Raw genomic sequence first — 18,843 nt, 5'->3', positions numbered from 1 at the left:
AGATGTTCAAAGCTCCTTTTCATGGAGGTTAGCCGGGAAACGGGACGCATTTGTCTTGTTCTCAGTCTACTGTGCTCTCATATTGTTGTTGCCTCCACGGGAAATAATCATCATGATCCATTTAACGATTCGCGGCCAATGTTGTCATCATAAGCTTCATTAACCTGCTACTGACCGCCGGCTGAATGCCGACGGAAGTAGTAGGTACTATAGGCTGAGGTTACTGCTGACTGCTGTGTCAGGTTGGCACACCATATTCCCCTCCCCCCACATCATGCGTTTAGTTTCTTTCTTGTTCTTCTTTTGACCCGCTTGACCCTCAATTTTATTTGCTGCTTCACTGATTCCAGGCGGCTTTCTTTTCCGTTATGTTTTCACTGAATTATTGATCATCTACCACTATGTTCTGCATCCCCAGTTTTGACATGTGCCCAATGCCAAAAGAAGTGAGGATGATTCAGTACTCGTACAGTACGTACGAAGGATGATGAGAAAGCCACAAAAGATGCCGAAGGGCGTACCTGGACTATTCTATTGTAGTTTGTGTTGCGGGGCACTTTTTTCCGATCACTTTCCCGAAGACGTCCTCATTTTCAACGTTGCTTTCTTCCTTCAGTCTGCGTTAGCGTGACTCATCGCCGACACTTGCTCCTCATGGCATCCTCCGCCCCTCCTTTCCCTTGCCGGCTTCCATTTCCAACCTGCGCATGTTCCCGACCGCTGCAAGTTATTAAATCCTCGTCGACTCCCAGGAGTCTGTGGGATTTTTGCCTTCAAGGAGCCAGCAGGAGTCGAACGTAGTACTCGTAATAATCATCACCACCTGACCTCAACGGCCCGGATATATAAGCTTCGCCGTTATCAATCATTTACGCCCATATATCTAGGGAATGGATACGCAGCTACTGGCGTCCTTTGCCTCGATGCACATGGCGCCCATGCCGCATTCGATATAGCATCGTCATATGTCCATCGAGTCCCATATCCCATAGTCGTTGAAGATGGGGGACCTCGAGGCGAAAGTACCGCGGGCCATTTGGTGCCTGGTATATCTAGCCGAACTTGTGATCAAAAGTTGAAAGAAGCTTGGTGGAAAGATTTATGCAGACGGGAAAGATTGCCGGTTCAAGAGATTAAAGAGCGGTTACCGCATCATCATCGCCATTCACATAAGAGACTATGCAGAGCCCTTTCAAGCGCTTCCTTCCTCGTGTTCCACATCTGCTATGGCTCTTTTAGTCCAAGTCCTCACCTTGCTTCTCCCCATACTGGCAGGAGCCATTCCTGCATATAGGCCTGCTGCCCATCAGTCCTCCCAGCCCCCAGATCAGAGCAGCTGGGCCGTTGCCAGTCAGCAACCTGACTTCTCCGGTGATGTCACACAGTGCAAGGGTAAGCAGCCTTACCATGTACTCACAGATGTGCGGCAGCTGACAGCACTTCCAGGCTACGCCATTAATTCTGATTCAGTCACGCAAACATCTACTGGCGGTATCTCTGCTCAGCTCGACTTGATTACCTACTGTTCCGCGTATGGCACAGACATTCCATCTCTTACCCTTTCCGTCGAGTACGAGACTTCATCGCGGCTACATGTACACATCTATGACACCCCTGTCAAGCAATTCCAGATCGATGACAACATCTTACCTCGTCCCAAACGAACCCTCTTCGGGACAGACAGTGCCGACAAATCAGATCTCAAGTTCGACTACGAGAACAGTCCTTTTGCTTTCTGGGTCACTCGGAAGTCAGATGGCGAGGTCTTATTCGATACCAGAAAGGATGGTATTCCCATTCATAAAGACCCTTCAGACATCTTGGGCTCTCCCAGCAACTACACGGTTATGCCTGCTCACCCGCTCGTCTTCGAGGATCAATATCTGCAGTTGAGCTCCAAATTGCCTGTCGGAGCGAACATCTACGGCTTGGGCGAAGCTGTTGTAAGTATCTATCTCGATCCCTAATCTTTTTAAATTATTCTGATCTTTTTAAGTCGGGGAGTGGCTACCGCAGAAACTCGAGTTCCACCGTGCAGACAATGTGGGCAAGAGAGTAAGTGAACGTTGGGGGACTACAGCGGTGATAATTAACCACAATGTTCCTCAGTATCGCTGACCCTGTAGATGAAAACCTTTGTCAGCTTTTCACTAGTTGTTCGTTCTGGATTTACTAACATGCTTCGCAGACGGTACTCATCCCTTCTACATGGAGGTGAGGTATAACGAAACCTCCTGTACCCTTGCTTCACATGGCGTATTCCTTCGAAAGTAGGCCAATTCTCTGGAGAAGATTAGTAACTACTAATATATTCCCAGCTCGAATGGTATGGACGTTGTCCTCCGAGACGGTGCTATTCAATATCGAGCCATTGGTGGTACACTCGACCTCTGTAAGCATCGCTTTTCTCGTCTTCGTATATGTCGTGTCTAATCATTCTATCAGACTTTGTTTCCGGTCCCAGCCCCAACGATGTAACCGAACAATATGTATCCACCATCGGCCTTCCACAACCCATGCCTGAATGGTCCTTTGGATTCCATCTTTGTCGATGGGGTTATACTTCTGCCAACGAGACCCTCTCAGTTGTCAATAGGATGAGAGATGCCGGGATTCCTCTGGAGACGTGAGTATTTGTGATTTTCTCGGCCGGCCAAGACATACGAGCTGACATCAAAATGCGTAGACAATGGAATGACATTGACTGTAAGTCATAATATTCGGATAGACCTAAATACCCAAGAACATACACTGACATATTCGGGTCATGCATTCCTCTTTCTGCATAACCAATAACTCTCTAATTTAATTTCGACCTTTTCTGAACATCCGGTTTCGGCTGATAGGGATGAGGAGTGAGTAGTCAAGAATGACCATGTTCTTTGGCTAATATGAGACGAAGGCTACAGAGAATTCCAATTTGACCAGAACTATGGAGAGGTCGATTACCGAAACTTAGTAGAGACACTTCACTCTCGCAACCAGCACTACGTAAGTTTCGCTGGATACTGGGAGCTGTCAAATTATGATGGTAATTGTATCTCACAGATTCCCATATTCGACGCAGCTATCGGTCATCCGCTCAATGCTACGGATAGGGTAGGTTCTTACCAATCTCAACTTCGTGAAATCATTAGTACTGATACCAACTACTCTATGACAGTTCGATGTATACGACAAGGGTCATGAGCTTGGAGTTTGGATGAGAAACCCTGATGGTACTGAGTACGTCGGTGCCGTCTGGCCCACTTTCGCCGTCTTCCCAGGTAGATTATCTTCAGCTATCACCTATGAACCTTAGCTAATAGGTTATGACAGACTGGTTCCACCCCAAGATGCAGGAAGTCTGGACAGAGGCCTTCTACAATTACTCTCTGATTGTCGATTTTGACGGTATCTGGCTTGATGTAGGTTGTAATCCAATGTAGAATGACAGGTGCGACTGGTTTGGCTGACCACTCGATAGATGAATGAACCGTCATCTTTCGTTGACGGCTCTGCCAGCAACTCTACCATGTCTTTGGAGAATACCACAGTCGTTCCTCGTATGTGCTTTGGAGATCCAGGTATCAGGGAAGGGGCTAACCATAGCTGGCAGCCGACTATTCTACCGTTGCATTCCCTACTGACTGGCCTGAGGGTTATTCAAATGTGACTGGCATCAGCGGTAACGTCGTAAGTCGTCATGCCATCCACCAAAGAAAATCTTCGCTAAAAGCATTCAGACTGTAGATGGCGCCCTCACTTACGGTGCAGATGGCAACGCCACCAAGAACACCGCTCTGCGTCGTTCCAACCTCATCAGTCGAGACGATGTCCTCACCATTCCTTATGTTGACGTCCCTCCCTACCCTATCAACAACGGTAACGGGAGACTATCCGTCAAGACAGTCAGCCCCAACGCTACCCATTATGGGGGTCTTCAAGAGTACAGCGTTCATAATCTTTGGGGTCTCATGGAAGAGGAGGCTACAAACAACATGTTTTTGGACTTAAAGCCTGGGAAGAGGCCATTCATGGTTTCTCGATCTACGTTTGCCGGCAGTGTGAGTAATCATATTTTGCATACTTTCTTCGGGGCGAGCTAAAACTCAAAACAGGGTCGAAAGACTGCTCACTGGCTCGGTGATAACTTCTCCACTTTGTGAGTTTGCCGTTATCATTCTTGAATATTTTGTTTACCTAATCGCTTCAGTGCCTATATGAAGAGGTCCATTCAAGGCGTCTTACAGTTCAACTTGCTCGGTATCGTGAGTCAAATATGGACTGATTAGACGTTTAATGCTGACAAGATGTTGCAGCCCATGGTTGGTCCTGACGTTTGTGGTTTTAACGGCAACACGGATGAAGAGCTTTGTAACCGATGGATGCAACTTGGTGCTTTCTTCCCATTTTTCAGAAACCATAACATCAAGTAAGTTCATCTAACTGATTTAGGGATGAAGGATGAGTCACTGATCCAGGCTTTGTAGGTCTGCAATTAGTCAAGAGCCTTATGTGTGGGACTCTGTCCGTGATGCCAGTATCAAGGCCATCCACGCCAGGTATCAGATGTTGCCTTATTGGTCCACATTATTCGCAAAGTCCTCTCTTGCCGGAACGTGAGTTCCAATTGTTTGTCGGCCATGAAGAAACTAACTGTTCGTTTGAAGTCCTACCGTTATTCCCCTTTTCCACGAGTTCCCCTCCCCCAATTACCTTGACAACGACTACCAGTTCCTCATTGGTCCCTCTGTACTTGTCACCCCAGTACTTCAACCTAACGAGTCAACTGTAGTTGGCCAATTCCCCACCATGAATGATGTTTTCTGGGTTGACTGGTGGACCCACTGTAAGCTTGACACTTCTTCCGGCGAAGACGTTACTCTCGATTTGCCTCTCGGAAACATAGGCGTGCACGTCAGGAGTGGTAGTGCTTTGTTACTCTACGACGAGCCTGGTTATACTGTCAAGGAGACAAAAGATAGTGGTTACGCTATATTGGTCGTGCTTGACGGCAAGGGTTACGCAGAAGGTGATGCCAAAATTGATGATGGTGAAAGTTTGCCTGGTGGGTTTCATCTTTTTGTCTAGACGTTCCGCGGTCAAAGCTGACGCACACTGGCTACAGTCACCGAGCAGACTTGCCTCACCTTTACATCCACTGATTCCTGTAAATTCTCTTCCACAGCTGCCGGTAGCTACACCATTTCTGGCAAGCTCAAAACTATTACCATTGTCGGTGTTTGGACTGCACCTTCCGAAATCACCCTCAATGGTAGCAAGGTCAAAGATAACCAGATTGAGTATGACGGGAGCTTAGGCAGAATTAAAATTACAGGCCTTGTTCAAGACCTCAATTCTGCTTGGGAGCTTATGTGGTAATAAGTGGACAATATTTTCAACGGACTCAGTAATGGAAGAAGTAAACGGACTTATAATACCTAGCGCTGCGTCACTGTGTTTGTGTTCCGCAAAATATAGTAATGGTAAATGATATAGTGGATCGCCAACATGTATTCAGTCAAAGATCTTCTACCAAATTCAGCATTATAAAAGCAAATATGTAGATGAGCAGTAATGCTTCAGACAGTCTCTAGAATTGCAAGCCCGTACAAGACGAATCTGCTACTATCTGATTCCCCCAACCCTCGCCGCCAAAGATGCCCAGCCCATAATCCTCCACGCTATACATACAGCGACCATGATTCCCATAAACTTCGCCGTGTCAAGGTCATGCCAGTTGAACAATGCAAGACTGGTAGACAATCAGCGATGCCTGTAGTAATTTATTTGGCCAGTTTAGCTTACAGTTGCTCGCCGCTTTGAGCCACACAAGCTCCTGATGAAATTTCCTCATTGGTACAATGGAATTCTAAACCGACAGCCTCGTTGATAATTTGAACTCTCGTCGCAGCTACCCAACCAATACTTCAGATTTTGGTTCATTTGCGTGATTGCGACCCACCTTTTACGCATGTACCCCAGGCAATCTATAAAAATAACATAATCAGTTTATGTACAACATTACCCCATGCTGATGACTTACGGCTGCCAACCAAGCAGGTACAGATAGCGATATGACGCCACTGACTTGTCCGATGAGCGAGAGAATAGTGGAAACGACTCTGATTGAACGATGGCCCGAGATAAGCCTTCAATGACACTGTCGTTCTATTTGAAATGCTCACGTTACGGTCAAGCCTTCCGTCTGAATCCAGCTTCCGAAGATCATAGCAAAACTTTCACCCATATTGACCATTGCCCAGATCGATATGGAGTATTCGAAATATATCCTTATTGAAGTCTGCATACCTATAGCGACGTTCATCTACATCCAGGCTAGCTCGACATTCACTCAAAAAAGTAAATGTACTCGCAATAGCACCGTAGCCAAACCCGCCCACCAACTCAAATCCAACCTCAACCAAAGAGTAAGTAATCACAAAGGTAGCTGGTGAGTACCGAGCAGAAGACTTAGCCTCATGAAGGTAGAGATTCCTATCGGCAGGGAATATTGACATGGCATTGAGAAGACCAACGAAAGCGATTGCTGAAGTCGACTCAATAGTGACACCGATTCGATCTTGAGCACCTGTGGTAAAAGATCTATTAGAGAAGGGTCCATCCATGAGGTGTGAAAACTGGGAAGAACGAACCTGCTGGTCCATGGGTAAGTCTCTGGAAGAATAAAATAAACAATGCTCCCAATAACGGGGTCTGCCCTAGTCTGTTGAAAAACACATCCTTGCGCCTCCATAGATTTTTCCAATGCCTCTCCAGCACAACAGGCAAAGCTATCCTCATCGGTGTAGTCCCTTCTCCGTGCTTGATAATCGCAGAGCCTGCGCCATTCTTGCCTTGTTCATCTCCATTTTCCTGCCCAGCTGATCGGATTCGCCATTGAGATGTGAGACTGTTGACTCGAGTTAATGACTGGTCATGGTAGGAGACCCGAGGATCGATGGAGACAAGATCCAAAAGGTGATCGGCGGGGTTGAAAAATTCGGAAGGCATGGCGTAGTTGATAGAAGCAAAGTATTGGACGGCATCCGAACGTTTTCCAGTATACTGTCAAGAGTATTATCAGCTAGGGTCCAAGGGGCGTCTTCGAGCGACAGATGCTCACAGCTATGGTACCTCCCTTTGCCAACAAAGTCACGTTGTCAGTAAGCCTCCAGATGTCACTGCGTGGTTGATGAATAGTAGCTTTGCCTTATGCTTAGCTTCTGATACATCCACGTAAAGTTTGGGCGCATACCTATAACTGTCCGTCCAGTAGCCGCAATATCGCGTAAAACGTGCATGACCCCGAGAGCAATACTAGCGTCGAGTCCAGAAGTTCTGATGAAAAGTAAATCACTACTGCGGCAGATTCGAAACATAGGAAACGCACGGCTCGTCAACCACCAAGATCGCAGGGTCATTGATCACTGAAGATTATGATAGCATAAGCCACTGAAATTGGACCATTTGTAACCAGCAACTCACTTTGTACAGCTAAACTCAATCTTCTTTTCTCACCGCCACTAATACCTTTCAACAAAGCACCACCAACCGGAAGATCTGCACAGTCCTTGAGCCCAAGCATTCTCAACACTGTTTCCGCCCTCGCAACCTTCTGCTTCTTAGGCATCTTATCCGGAAGTCGTAATATAGCAGCATAGGTAAGTGTTTCACGAACAGTAAGTGAAGGTAGATGCCAATCATCATCTTGCTCTACGAAAGCGATATTGGATTGGGTGGTACGAGAAATGGGCTGGTTTGCGAAGAGAAGAGTACCCGAGATTGCGTAATGTGAAAAGGGACCTGGATTGAGTTGCCTTCCTGCGATGAGTTGCAAGAGTGTTGACTATGATGCTATCAGTAGTTGCGTTCAATCCTTGATAACAAAAGCATCTACCTTCCCGGCTCCCGAAGGTCCTAAAATCGCTGAAACTTCACCGGCTACCCAAAGCAAATGAGATTTGGTCACCTATATCTCACAAGATGCACGTACCGGGAAAATCCAAGGATAAATCATTCAAGATGACCTTTTCCCTATCCTTAAGGGACCCTCTCCCTCGTCTCTTCCAGATCAAACTGAGATTTCTCACCTGTAAACCAGTATGTCAGTAGCCTCTTGGCATCGATCAGCGCTGATAAAGCTTACAGATACATCTATTTTATCCCTCGTCATATGACTTTCCCTCACATCGGTCTCTTTGCCGCGATGATGCGAGTCTATTTCTGAGGCGTGTTTCACTCCACCAGCAGGCAAGCCCCATAAAACAACACATGCCAAAGCGTATTCGACAACTGCAAGACCAATCAATCCTCCAAACCACGCTCCGATGTTGATAGTGTAGTCAAAGTTGAGGCCATTCAAGACGTTGTTACCCAGGCACTGTGGCAAAATAGCCATTAATAAGTGTAGCTTAGAGACTATATAGAGATAGCTCACTTGATTCAGATTGGCGTTTGATTCTGCCGGGCAATCGAATATCCGGTCTTTGAACTGCGTCGTCGCAACGATTCCTAGGACTTGGTTTGAGATATCATCGACCTGGATTAGACAGGAGGCGCTCACGAAAAGAATAAAAGTAAGGGCTTATCCATCTGATCCATGCCACATACACCGGTACATTCGTCCTGGTGAAATCAAGTTGAGCAAAACGCCACCCACTTATGGAGAATCGTGACACCACCTACAATATAAACCCCGAGCTCATACTGATAGTGTAATTGTCAGCGTCGGATCACTCAGAGACATAAATGCCTTACATTTGAAACAAATTCAGCGAGTTGCCCAGCATAGATGCCGCGGAAAATGACCTGAGTAATGAGGCCTAAAATAATTCGTCAGTAAGTGACCTGCAACGAACCACCTTGTTAACGACCCACAGAGAGCAACGCCAAACCCTGAGTAGTAAATTGTACAAGAATGGTCTAAATCACTTCGTGTCAGCATATCAAAACTTGGCCTGCACGGCCACAACTGGACGTACAGACGCGATAGTGATGAAAAGATTTGCCGCCAGATCATCAGTGCGAAGTTTTGATATGAAATAGACCAAGACAACATAGATGGTGGGTGATAAAATACTGGGAATGAGATACGAAATGAAATCAGAGAATACATAGGGGATAACGTCCTGTATCATATAGTCAGCGACGCATATATTTATTTGGTGATGTATCACATACGTAAAGACGGTCTTCTCTTTCTCGATCAAAGATGACAAGGTCGGTACAGAACTTGTAGATCCCTAGAATTTGGTTAGAGAGTGCTTTTTTTGTCCATGACACACTCTAAAGACTTACAAAACACCTGTTGTAGATAAAAAACACCGGGTATGAGCTGGAAACTCAGGTTTTTCAAACTTTGAATACCGGTGGGTGTCTGAACCGGCCGTTGGTTATTTTCCAAGAACGCAAGAGGTATGAACTTACTTCAGGTAGTTGGTAGTACGTTACACCAATGATGACCCCTAATAACACCGCCTGCATTGCAAACCCGACTAACTGCGGCACGTTTCTGTACACATTCCGATGTGCTCTGGCGGTTAGCACCCTTGTTTGTTTCCATAGGCCAGGTCGTTGCTCATCCCTAGCGTCTATATCTGGTGAGGTATCGTCTCCGCCTACTCCGTTACTTGATACCTCATCAAAATTGTTTCCTTGAGGTGAAAGGTGGTCGATGGATATGGAGGAAGTTGAGCTTTGCATGGATGCTTTTTCGAGATTATCGGCCCAATGAGTTGGGGAGCGATTGTTCCAAGCTTGGATTAATGAGCGAACGCGTGCGATAGAGGCCTCTTCATTCTCAGGGGTGCGATTATCGACAGAAGAGACGTCGATCAGGAAATCTGTATTGATTGTCAGTTAATAAATGTCATTTCCATGATGGGAACGGGATAGACCTAGGGGGTTGACTCCCCGCTCGACTTCATGCCCGAGGCTGTAAAACCATGCGAGACAGTCCTTCCGAAGCCCAGAATAAACAATTCTGCCCTTGGATAAAAGTGCTACTCGGTCGAAAATTTCAAAAGCGTCTGAACGAGGGGCGTGAATTGATAGAATGATAGTTCGTCCTCGACGAGCAAGCTGTGACAAGGTGAGAAGCAATAAATATGATGTGAAAGCGTCTATAGCAAGTCAATATAATACGTCAAAAAGGGCTAGACAAAGACATACCCAAGCCAGATGTAGGTTCCTAAGCGCAATCAGCCGGTGACTTCAACTCTGTATCAACCACACTACTCACATCGAGAACTAGTACGCTAGGTAAAGTAACCAAGACACAGCCTATCGACAATCGCCTATAATTTCATTAGCAGGTATCAGCACAATATCTCGACAAGACGCACCTCTTTTCTCCACCTGATATACCCTTTCTTAATGGGCCACCAACAACAGTATCGGCGGCATCTCGTAAGCCTAGTTCATCGATAGTCTGTTCCACGATAAAACTTATCGCGTCACCTGACAAGTGAGTCGGGAGTCTGAGTTTGGCTGCCCGTTTTAAAAAAAAAGTTAGTCGGCAAGGGCGCAAAGTGAGCAACACATGCCATACATAGGTTAATGTTTCTCGAACTATGCGGCCTATTTAACACATCTCTTGAGGGATTGCGATACCACGACTCACCGGTTAAGCACTCTACCAAGAAATCCTGCTGTCTCACAAACCCTATACGCTTTTTCACTTGCCCCTTCTCTAGTTTCATACCTCTCGTGATTTCCGCATGCCGTCCTGCAGAGTAGTAAGCCACTTCGCCATTGGTAGTAGGTAAACCGGATATGCGATTTGCAATGGCATTCAAGAGGGTCGTCTTGCCTGATCCCGAACCGCCCAGACTATAGTATGGTCAAGGCTTGATCCAAAAGCTATATGCTTGGCTCACATTGCTAGAACCTCTCCATTCTGACACTCGCAGCTAACATCTTGCAAAATCCACTTTTTCTTTGGCCTTTCTGTCTCCTCTTCATCCTTTTCCTTCCTCTTTGCAAATACCTTAGATAGGTTGGGTATCCACCTTCAGTGCGTCAGTCTTAGCGATGGCGCCAGAGACCCTATCCGACACACCTAAGAGCTTTGCGATCCGGCACGCCTATTGTAAGCATTTCCACTGCCAAGTCAAACGGCAGAGGCGGTGGTAAATTGAGAAGGGCGCTTTTCCTCCAGTCTCCGTTTTCCCTGTGTAACCTCCCTTGCTCTTCTGATTCGACCAAGACAGGTGGGTTGGTAATTTGTGAAGGTGTTACTGGGGGTATGTCGGTGTGCTGGATCGGCACAAGTTCGAGATCTTCGACGACGTTGCGATTGGAGCTGGACATCGACCCTCGACTTGGCAGTGATTGAGAGCTTCGCCTTAGCTGATCTCCCAGACATTCTTCCGTACTCGACAAATCTTGCTTGGGCGAAGCTGCGTCGGTCGTCAATCGCGACGACCCCACACCCGCATCTTTTAATTTCTGATCATCCATTTGACTTCAATACAGGCTTCTGCAAGCCACTTGAATGCCGGATGATATACACTGTACTGACAGAAACGACTATGTATACTATAGCTTGACTAAAGTCAGGGTCGATTGTCCTTGCTTTGCAGGTGGACAAGATCGTTGGCGATCCGTCGGAAAGTGGGATTCGACCAAAAAGTGACTCACTATCGTGGCAAGCTGATCAGTATGCACAATCCAGTTTCTGCTACTGGGATTTGGACGTTCTTTTACTCAGTTGGCTGCTGCTGTATGCAGCATCCTAATTCCACAGTATATGCATGAACAAATGATTACATCGAATTCTTTTAGAAGTCCCCCAAGCAGCTTGCAGCATTACAAGTTCGCTCAGGCACAGACATTGACACTCGGCTTTTTAGAATACCGGGTTACCGACGCAGGAACTTATTAGTACGTCTCACGCAACTGCGTACGGTATCCGAATACTCTCTGCCGACAACGATTACATATACCCTACTACCATGCTGTTATGATTACTATACCGCTACACTACTGCTCCACAGCACTATCATCCCCCAGCCGCGGGTCAGATACAGAGGATGCAGCCACAGGTGCAGCAGCACCCTCACCCGGTGATGAACGTGAGGAAGATGTCCTGCTCACTGCGCCATCCTCCGCTTCCCATTCACTCCTCAATCTCGTTAATTCACCCACTAACCCCCAAATCCTTTCATCCACCTGACCCAGTAACTTTAACCGCTCATCCAATCCGCGCCTGGTACCATCGGATGTCCTCTCTATCCTTTGTGTCCAGTTTTCGAAGGGTGGTGCGTATGCTGCAGAACTATCAAGTTTAGGCCTTTTGTTGGAGCGAGATAGATGGTCGTGGTCGGGAACGTGGAATTGTTTGGGAGCTAACTGAGCATGGACACGAGGTACGGCGTCCCATCGGTCCAGCTCATTTTCTTCTTGCATCTGCTCTCTTCCCTTCCCCTTGTCTTCTCTGACAGAAGGCAGAGACTCCCCGCTCCCAGTCATACCCCCTAATCTTCGCAGTGCCGCATCTGCAACCTGTCTCCTGACATCATTCTCGTCCTGTCCAGTCTCCTCTCTCGCAGATCTGGCAGCTCCGGTATTACTGAAACTGAAAGGCGGATTTGAAGAAAAAGGTGTGACATTGCCTGAGACGACTCGGGAATTGTTATAGTATGATGGTGAATCTTGAGGAATACGAGGATTTGACGGAAGGTTGTCACTGTTTTCCCGCTGATTGGCAGCAGACATTTGAGGAACGGTTTGAGTGGGGGTTGCTTGTCCACTTCGGCGTAGTGTGAAGGGGGTGGGGGATGAAGATAATCTGGGAGCCGCACCAAGTGGAGCGGGAGTAAATCGACCAGGAACGATAGGCCCTCCCCAAATACCTCTCTGTATCCTTTGCTCAGTTCCTTCTTGAGAACCAGAACTCTCCGCCGCACGCGAGTTTGTACCTTGAGTAGTGGATGTTCTAGCAGCCCCATCCCGACGATTGTTATCATTAGGAAAGTACTCATTCAAGTTTTGACGCATCAGCTCGACAAGCTGGGCGTCTCGACCGTGGTCACCTGGGCGTGCAGCGGGAGCGGGCCTTAGTGGTTCCTGGGGCATCGGAGGATTGTACACGAGACCAGGAGGTCTTTGACGCGTGAGAACATCTCGGCGACTGTATATCGTGAGCTAGGACCCTATACAGCTCGAAAAACAAAACTCACCAAGTGGGGCATTTTTGTTGCCTTTCAAGCCAGCTGCGCAAACAATGAAAATGGAACACATGTCCGCATTGAAGTTTCTTTGGCGTCTCATTAGGCCCGCCCTCATTAACTGGCATCCCCTCCCTTTCCCTTTGGCTCCGAGAGATCATCTCCTCACGGCAAATGATGCACGTTCGATCGCCCGATCTTTCAAGCTCCTCTTCAGTGGCGTCGGGATACAAATTGTCCATATCACGCGTGGCGCGTCGGTAACGCATGAGGTCGCGAATCCGACCCATGAATGACATGAGGGTCAGATAGACGTCACGGAGAATGTGAAGAGGGAGACCGTAGTTAAGGAAGATGACGGTGAAGAACATGAGGTAAGTAAGAAGTTTGATAAAGTCTGCAGAAAGTCAATTACTCGATTTGTTGGTGATGTAAGTTCAACTGACCAACAGAAAGATCGATGTAGAAGAGATACGTGCTCTTTGCCTCCCAGACTGGGGCATCTTCTCTTCCGCGCGCTCTCCTCAAATCGATCACACCAACAGCGTACCTAGCTGCGCTACCGGCAATTGTCGCCTGAAGAATGACGAATTCGGATGCAAAGATGATCATGGCGGACACACCCTCGAGAAGTATTGTTTCAAGAGAATATGAGACAAAGAGGAAGTCGAGGAGCATAAGGAAGGAGACAATGGAGACCATTCGAATGTGGAATTGCCTAGGCGGACCTGGCGGAGGTATTTGATCCATCTGTGCAAAAGGTGAGTTAAGGGGTGGGAGGAATAATATATTATACCCACGTAGTCTATTCGATCGGCTGTAATCCAGTGGAAACACTTCAAGAACACCAAGACGCTGAACATGGCCATGAAAGAAATGGAGAAATCATCTCTGTACGAGGGTCAGCGAATACACCGACATCCTTACAAGCTCCCATACCGGAAGATAGCCAATGCCAGCAAAGATTCAGTTAAGAACATCCACAGTTTCTCCCATAAATGCTGTAATAACCTGTCAGTCCAAGGCATTGAGAGGGGGTGCGGGAGGCTCGTGCACAAAACCAGCCAGCACTCACCTCATATTCGATGGTACGCAGCTGGCCAAAGAATAATTTCTTCACACCTATGCCTAATAATATGGCATTGAAGAGAATGAAGTTACCTAGTATCTATGCACACGAGCAAGTCAGCAACAAAATATCATGAACCCTTTGTTCCTTATCCTAGCCTTGAAATAGTCGACTCTACAACAGGCCTCGGGAGATAAATAGCTGCTCTCACACGCACCATCATAGATCCACTGCTCTTTCCAATAGATACAGCTGCCGCATAAAAGTTGGCTCTTGTCCGCAGGGCCGTAGAGACCACGCCAAAGGCGAAGACGGTCGAGGCAACACCGTAGAGCGCGAAACGGCGCGCCATGAAGGGCGGTCTTGACCTGCCTAATGGGAATAAAGGTGAAGTAGGGACTCAGGAAAGTAGGGCTGGATATGGAAAACCGGAACACGTATATTATTAATTGTTCGGAGTCGTTATGAAGAATCACTCGACATCCATGGACACCTGCAAGTTACCGAAGCGGCAACTCGAACACCGAATACTCTGACGTGGAGGATGCGTAACATCTACTAGCAGCCTTATGTAAGCTGCCATTTCGGTGATCGCCGAAACGCGTCTTGAGTGAAAGGCCCAGATACTTCCTCATTTTCGACGCGAGCGCGCCTTTTACGGTTAGTGTTTTCCCAGCACTTTCATTTATGCTTTCCAGGTCCGCACCCGCATCTCTCAGACTATCAAGATACTCTTATCCCGTAGCAATGGCCCGCCTGATAACATCAACAACTCCCAAGCGCGAACGATCAGCGTCATCCCCTCTGACAGAACTAGAGCCCGAGGCTCCCGCTCCCAAGGCTGTAAAGCCTAAGAGAGCCGTTCGATCAACAAAGCCGAAAAATGAGGAGAACAAAGAGAATAATAATGACGAAGACGCACCTACTCCTGCAAAGAAGCAGCGTGTTTCCAAGGCCAATGCTTGGCCCCCAGTTGAATTAGAACCAATGCTTCACCTCCCTCGTCAAGGTTACCCTGCATTCAAACTCCCGGCTTCTACAGCCTCTCCTAACGGAGGTATTGCCCCTTCAAACGACAAATCACAACCGATGCTTTTGGGAGCACATGTGTCTGCTGCTGGTGGTCCTGCCACAGCGTTGCTGAGAGCAGGTCTAGCAGGCGCAAATGGGTTGGCTCTGTTTGTCAAGAGTCAAAGACAGTGGAAGAGTAAGCCGTATGAAGATGACACAGTGCAGAGATTCAAAGAGCTCATGAAGAGCAAGGAGGAAGGTGGTGAGTAAATTGCCGTATATGAACCAACGGATGCTGAATTATACATCGGAAGGAATGGGTTATGGCCCTGACAGTATACTGGTCCATGGCAGTTATCTCATCAACTTAGGGTGAGTTGATTGTCGAGTCGCACATGAATAGTTTATTAACATTTCGCCTCTGCAGTAACCCTGACCCGTAAGCTCTCACATTTTCAAGACCTATGTAGACATCTGACATCACCATAGGGCGAAGTGGAAAGTCTCCTACGAATGTTTCAAAGATGATATTGCACGTTGCCACCAACTTGGTATTAAACTCTACAACTGGCAGTATGTGCTTTCCGTCTCTATACCTTTCGAATACTCACCCGCATAGCCCTGGGTCCACAGTTGGCGCTTGCACTAAGGAAGAAAGCTTTGCTCTCATTGCAAAAGCCATCAACCAAGTGCACAAGGATGTCCCTGAAGTCATCACCGTGATAGAGAACATGGTTAGTCCCCTGCTGTTATTAAAGATCACCCTGTCTAATTTAATTCAGGCCAACGCAGGATCCAACATTGTCGGTACAGCATGGTCAGACCTTTCCTCTATCATTAAACTCGTCGAAGACAAGTCTCGTGTCCGCGTTTGTATCGACACTTGCCATACTTTTGCTGCTGGTTACGATATTAGAACAGCAGAGACATACGCCGAGACTATGAGAAAGTTTGACGAGGTGGTTGGAAACAAATACTTGGCGGGTGTACATTTGAACGACTCAAAGGCGGGTCTGGGCGCCAACAAGGATTTGCACGAGAACATCGGTCTGTAAGTGGCTCAGTGTCTTGTTTTGTGAGTAATCGAACAAAGCTAACTTATGCTTCAGTGGTATGATCGGTCTCACAGCGTTCAGATGCATCATGCGCGACCCTCTCATGGCCGGTATACCACTAGTCCTCGAAACTCCCGCGCCAGACGCCCCCACCCCCGCCGAACATCTTTCCATCTGGACAAAGGAAATCGCCCTCTTATACGAGATCCAGGAAATCGAAGACGATGAATGGGAGGTCAAGAAGGGGGAGATCGAAAAGCGGTGGAGGAAAGAGCGGGATGCGATCAATCCGCCGAAAGAAAAAAAGAAGCCCGCTGCCAAGGGAAAAGCGAAGAAGATCAAAAAAGTGGAGGACGACGGATGCTCCCATGATGAGGACTAGAGTCGGGGATAGAATTCCAGTCAGAGCGGTCGGACTTGTTTGTGGTCGCATGTACTTATTTTCATTTGGGTTCCAGACACGGCAGCTATCATTCGCGTCTTTTCGCTTGAAGTTATTAGGACTTCCAGTCAGTGGAAGCGGAAACGAGTCACTGCACATCTGCTGCTACCTCCCTTTACAGCGAAAATATTTGACATTGACCGACAATGAAAGCATGCCGTGGCCGAGGACGAGTAGGATAAAGTGACTACAATGACTATTTAATGTCAGATATTTCCAGACAGCATTTGATCTTGCGGCACAATAAGCAGCCACACTCTAAGTGCAGAAGAAAACAATATAAGGTATTGCGAAAATACGACAGTTAAAACCAATTATGCCTCCCCAGCAAACGTCAAGCACCGGTGAGCTTCCTTTCTTGTCTTTTGACTGTCTGCACGCAACAAGCTGACATTGCAATAGTTTCCAGCCGAAGCACATACAACATCTTCCCACCAAAGTCTGCCGACTTAGCGGTCAACGACCCGTCTTTTTCCACTCATGTCCGAACAAGTACATCAAATTCTACAACTCCTCCGACAACAAGTAACTCTCGTCCTGGTTCATTAAGCGAATCTTCTGACTATTTTACAACTCCTACTAGCTCTACCCAGGGTCGCCGGAGACTGCCACGAGTCGATACATCCAGTTCGATTTCGAGCAACATCAACAGTGACTCGCAGACCTCTTCTTGGCCTTTGGGGAGGAGAATTCGGAAAATATTCAAAGGGTCGTCTGAACCATTCTCCGAGGAGGAGAATGCCATGTGGGCAAATATCCTTCAATCATCTATCAGTCCGCCCACAAAAATGAGTGAACTTTCTACAGTTCCCCCTCCATTTCCTCACCAGTATCTTGTAAAGGAAGCTGATCAGGAAACAGCAGGAAAGGGGAGAGTGAGCAATGAAAGTTTGGTCATCCCTCAAAACTTTGACGACGATAGCACTCAAGCTACAGACTCCAGCGATTGAGATGAGTAATACTTATTAAAAGGCGACAATGCTTGTCGTTATAGTGCGGTGTGAATAGTTTACGTTATGAGATGCTCAGATAAAGCTTAGTTGCTGAGGTAGAAGTTGCATGCGAAAGTTATGAGAAAGAAAACAGAACATATAACTTGGCCGTTTCATTTGTGCAACGCATTGTTGGAAGCGGTTTGCTAGGGGAAAGTTGTCATGCATAGTGCTCACCTCATCTCGTCGTCTGCCACCCATCGGGCGGGCATTCCTATCAATTAGAGATCATAAACAAGGAAAAGCTTGAGGCTGGTAATGTAATAGAAAGCAGGGTGATTCCTGACGAATTCGCTGACAATTCTTTCGATTGGAATCGTGATTGATAAAAGTTGCATGTTAGGAACTGCGCAAGCATTGAGTCAACAGCTGGGGATATGACATTTGAGCTAGCTCGCGTAGATTGGAATCACGTATCCGTAATCGACATGTCCTCGTCTTCCATTGAGGCTTTCGAACCCTTGCCACCTTACCAGACTCTTGGTTTTCGTCATGACTCACATTTTTGTCCCTTTCCATCTTGTAATTCTAGAATGACCTTCCAGATGAGTCTGGTAAATGAACAAATAAAGGATTTCTTTATCTCCCTTCTTCGATCTCTTCCACAAACTTTGTACACCGGTTCCCCAATTGCCAGCAAAGAGGATGATCATTGAAGGATAAGACTTTAAGCACAAAGGTGGATATATGGCCAAACATGATCAGCAGAGCACCGTGTGAGCTTAAAGACGTTGGATCAAGCGGAAGTTGAGGCGGGCATTGAAATTCCTGATGCAGGTAAACAAAACAGGGTTAAACAACAGGGTTATAAGGAGAGAGAAGTGAGCTAAAGTTTCTTTGTTCATTCACTGATTCTAAAACATCAGAATATTAGCCTGAACAAAAACGCTGTTCGATCAGGATCAGCACATTCATAATCAGAAAAGCACGAAAGTCACATGAAATGAGCCAACATTATGATCCTGGCATTTCCACCCGCCGTTCCTCTTTTGGAAGCCACAGAAGTACACCTAGTGAAGCCAAAAGTGAGGTCTCCAATCCCTGGCCCTCCATGTCTTATCCGTACTGACAATGAAGTAGCTCCACCATTTGAGCTCTCAATGGGTCTTCCCCCCAATCC

The 18,843-nt window shown here is 47.0% G+C and overlaps 6 protein-coding genes and 1 non-coding gene; 4 read left to right on the top strand and 3 right to left on the bottom strand.

Annotated features, from left to right (window-relative positions):
- Positions 1-74: 74 nt before the first annotated feature.
- Positions 75-5,534, top strand: CNAG_05471 (alpha-glucosidase). XM_012198406.1 has 22 exons: positions 75-1,392; positions 1,447-1,943; positions 1,997-2,055; positions 2,110-2,138; positions 2,189-2,270; positions 2,319-2,392; positions 2,446-2,626; positions 2,687-2,706; positions 2,847-2,855; positions 2,903-2,991; positions 3,049-3,099; positions 3,164-3,266; positions 3,319-3,407; positions 3,467-3,545; positions 3,599-3,675; positions 3,726-4,046; positions 4,101-4,144; positions 4,196-4,250; positions 4,302-4,414; positions 4,473-4,601; positions 4,653-5,050; positions 5,111-5,534. Exons 1-22 carry the CDS (start codon positions 1,227-1,229, stop codon positions 5,362-5,364), a joined length of 2,919 nt encoding a protein of 972 aa, XP_012053796.1. The 5' UTR covers positions 75-1,226; the 3' UTR covers positions 5,365-5,534.
- Positions 5,535-5,748: 214 nt separating this feature from the next.
- On the bottom strand, positions 5,749-11,295 carry CNAG_05470 (ABC transporter family protein; the record flags this gene model as incomplete). The annotated part of the gene is made up of 27 exons (XM_012198405.1): positions 5,749-5,758; positions 5,791-5,896; positions 5,948-5,972; positions 6,029-6,107; positions 6,295-6,574; positions 6,639-7,050; positions 7,109-7,188; positions 7,241-7,323; positions 7,376-7,412; positions 7,471-7,831; positions 7,883-7,926; positions 7,979-8,075; positions 8,132-8,365; positions 8,423-8,524; positions 8,596-8,610; positions 8,743-8,793; positions 8,967-9,113; positions 9,166-9,227; positions 9,283-9,361; positions 9,412-9,827; positions 9,882-10,106; positions 10,156-10,174; positions 10,226-10,280; positions 10,329-10,443; positions 10,607-10,815; positions 10,863-10,994; positions 11,045-11,295. The coding sequence occupies 27 exons, from the start codon at positions 11,293-11,295 to the stop codon at positions 5,749-5,751; spliced, it is 3,726 nt and encodes a 1,241-aa protein (XP_012053795.1).
- Positions 11,296-11,838: 543 nt separating this feature from the next.
- On the bottom strand, positions 11,839-14,686 carry CNAG_05469 (E3 ubiquitin-protein ligase synoviolin). XM_012198226.1 has 7 exons: positions 14,441-14,686; positions 14,230-14,322; positions 14,094-14,155; positions 13,955-14,045; positions 13,601-13,904; positions 13,167-13,551; positions 11,839-13,117 (listed from the first exon to the last, which is right to left on the bottom strand). The coding sequence occupies exons 1-7, from the start codon at positions 14,573-14,575 to the stop codon at positions 11,968-11,970; spliced, it is 2,220 nt and encodes a 739-aa protein (XP_012053616.1). The 5' UTR covers positions 14,576-14,686; the 3' UTR covers positions 11,839-11,967.
- Positions 14,687-14,891: 205 nt separating this feature from the next.
- On the top strand, positions 14,892-16,955 carry CNAG_05468 (AP endonuclease 1). XM_012198225.1 has 7 exons: positions 14,892-15,496; positions 15,549-15,606; positions 15,662-15,673; positions 15,724-15,807; positions 15,854-15,968; positions 16,017-16,285; positions 16,344-16,955. Exons 1-7 carry the CDS (start codon positions 14,911-14,913, stop codon positions 16,669-16,671), a joined length of 1,452 nt encoding a protein of 483 aa, XP_012053615.1. The 5' UTR covers positions 14,892-14,910; the 3' UTR covers positions 16,672-16,955.
- Positions 16,956-16,986: 31 nt separating this feature from the next.
- Positions 16,987-17,870, top strand: CNAG_05467 (hypothetical protein). The gene is made up of 2 exons (XM_012198404.1): positions 16,987-17,075; positions 17,134-17,870. The coding sequence occupies exons 1-2, from the start codon at positions 17,048-17,050 to the stop codon at positions 17,679-17,681; spliced, it is 576 nt and encodes a 191-aa protein (XP_012053794.1). The 5' UTR covers positions 16,987-17,047; the 3' UTR covers positions 17,682-17,870.
- Positions 17,871-18,177: 307 nt separating this feature from the next.
- The window catches only part of CNAG_05466 (hypothetical protein), a 2,565-nt gene continuing 1,899 nt past the window's right edge, over positions 18,178-18,843 (top strand). The window contains exons 1-4 of the mRNA XM_012198403.1: positions 18,178-18,439; positions 18,501-18,544; positions 18,590-18,748; positions 18,804-18,843. The exon at positions 18,804-18,843 is cut by the window's right edge and continues 99 nt beyond it. Of these exons, the coding sequence (XP_012053793.1) occupies positions 18,667-18,748; positions 18,804-18,843 (122 nt within the window). The 5' untranslated portion in view covers positions 18,178-18,439; positions 18,501-18,544; positions 18,590-18,666. The remainder of the gene's footprint in view (positions 18,440-18,500; positions 18,545-18,589; positions 18,749-18,803) is intronic.
- CNAG_13179 overlaps positions 18,556-18,843 on the bottom strand; it is a 1,695-nt gene continuing 1,407 nt past the window's right edge. The window contains exon 3 of the non-coding RNA XR_001046458.1: positions 18,556-18,843. This exon is cut by the window's right edge and continues 361 nt beyond it. This is a non-coding gene — a non-coding RNA (hypothetical RNA).

This window comes from Cryptococcus neoformans, chromosome 14, assembly GCF_000149245.1.
Source record: "Cryptococcus neoformans var. grubii H99 chromosome 14, complete sequence".
In the NCBI taxonomy this organism is placed as follows: Eukaryota; Fungi; Basidiomycota; class Tremellomycetes; order Tremellales; family Cryptococcaceae; genus Cryptococcus; species Cryptococcus neoformans.
This window is presented reverse-complemented; position numbering and strand designations above follow the sequence as displayed.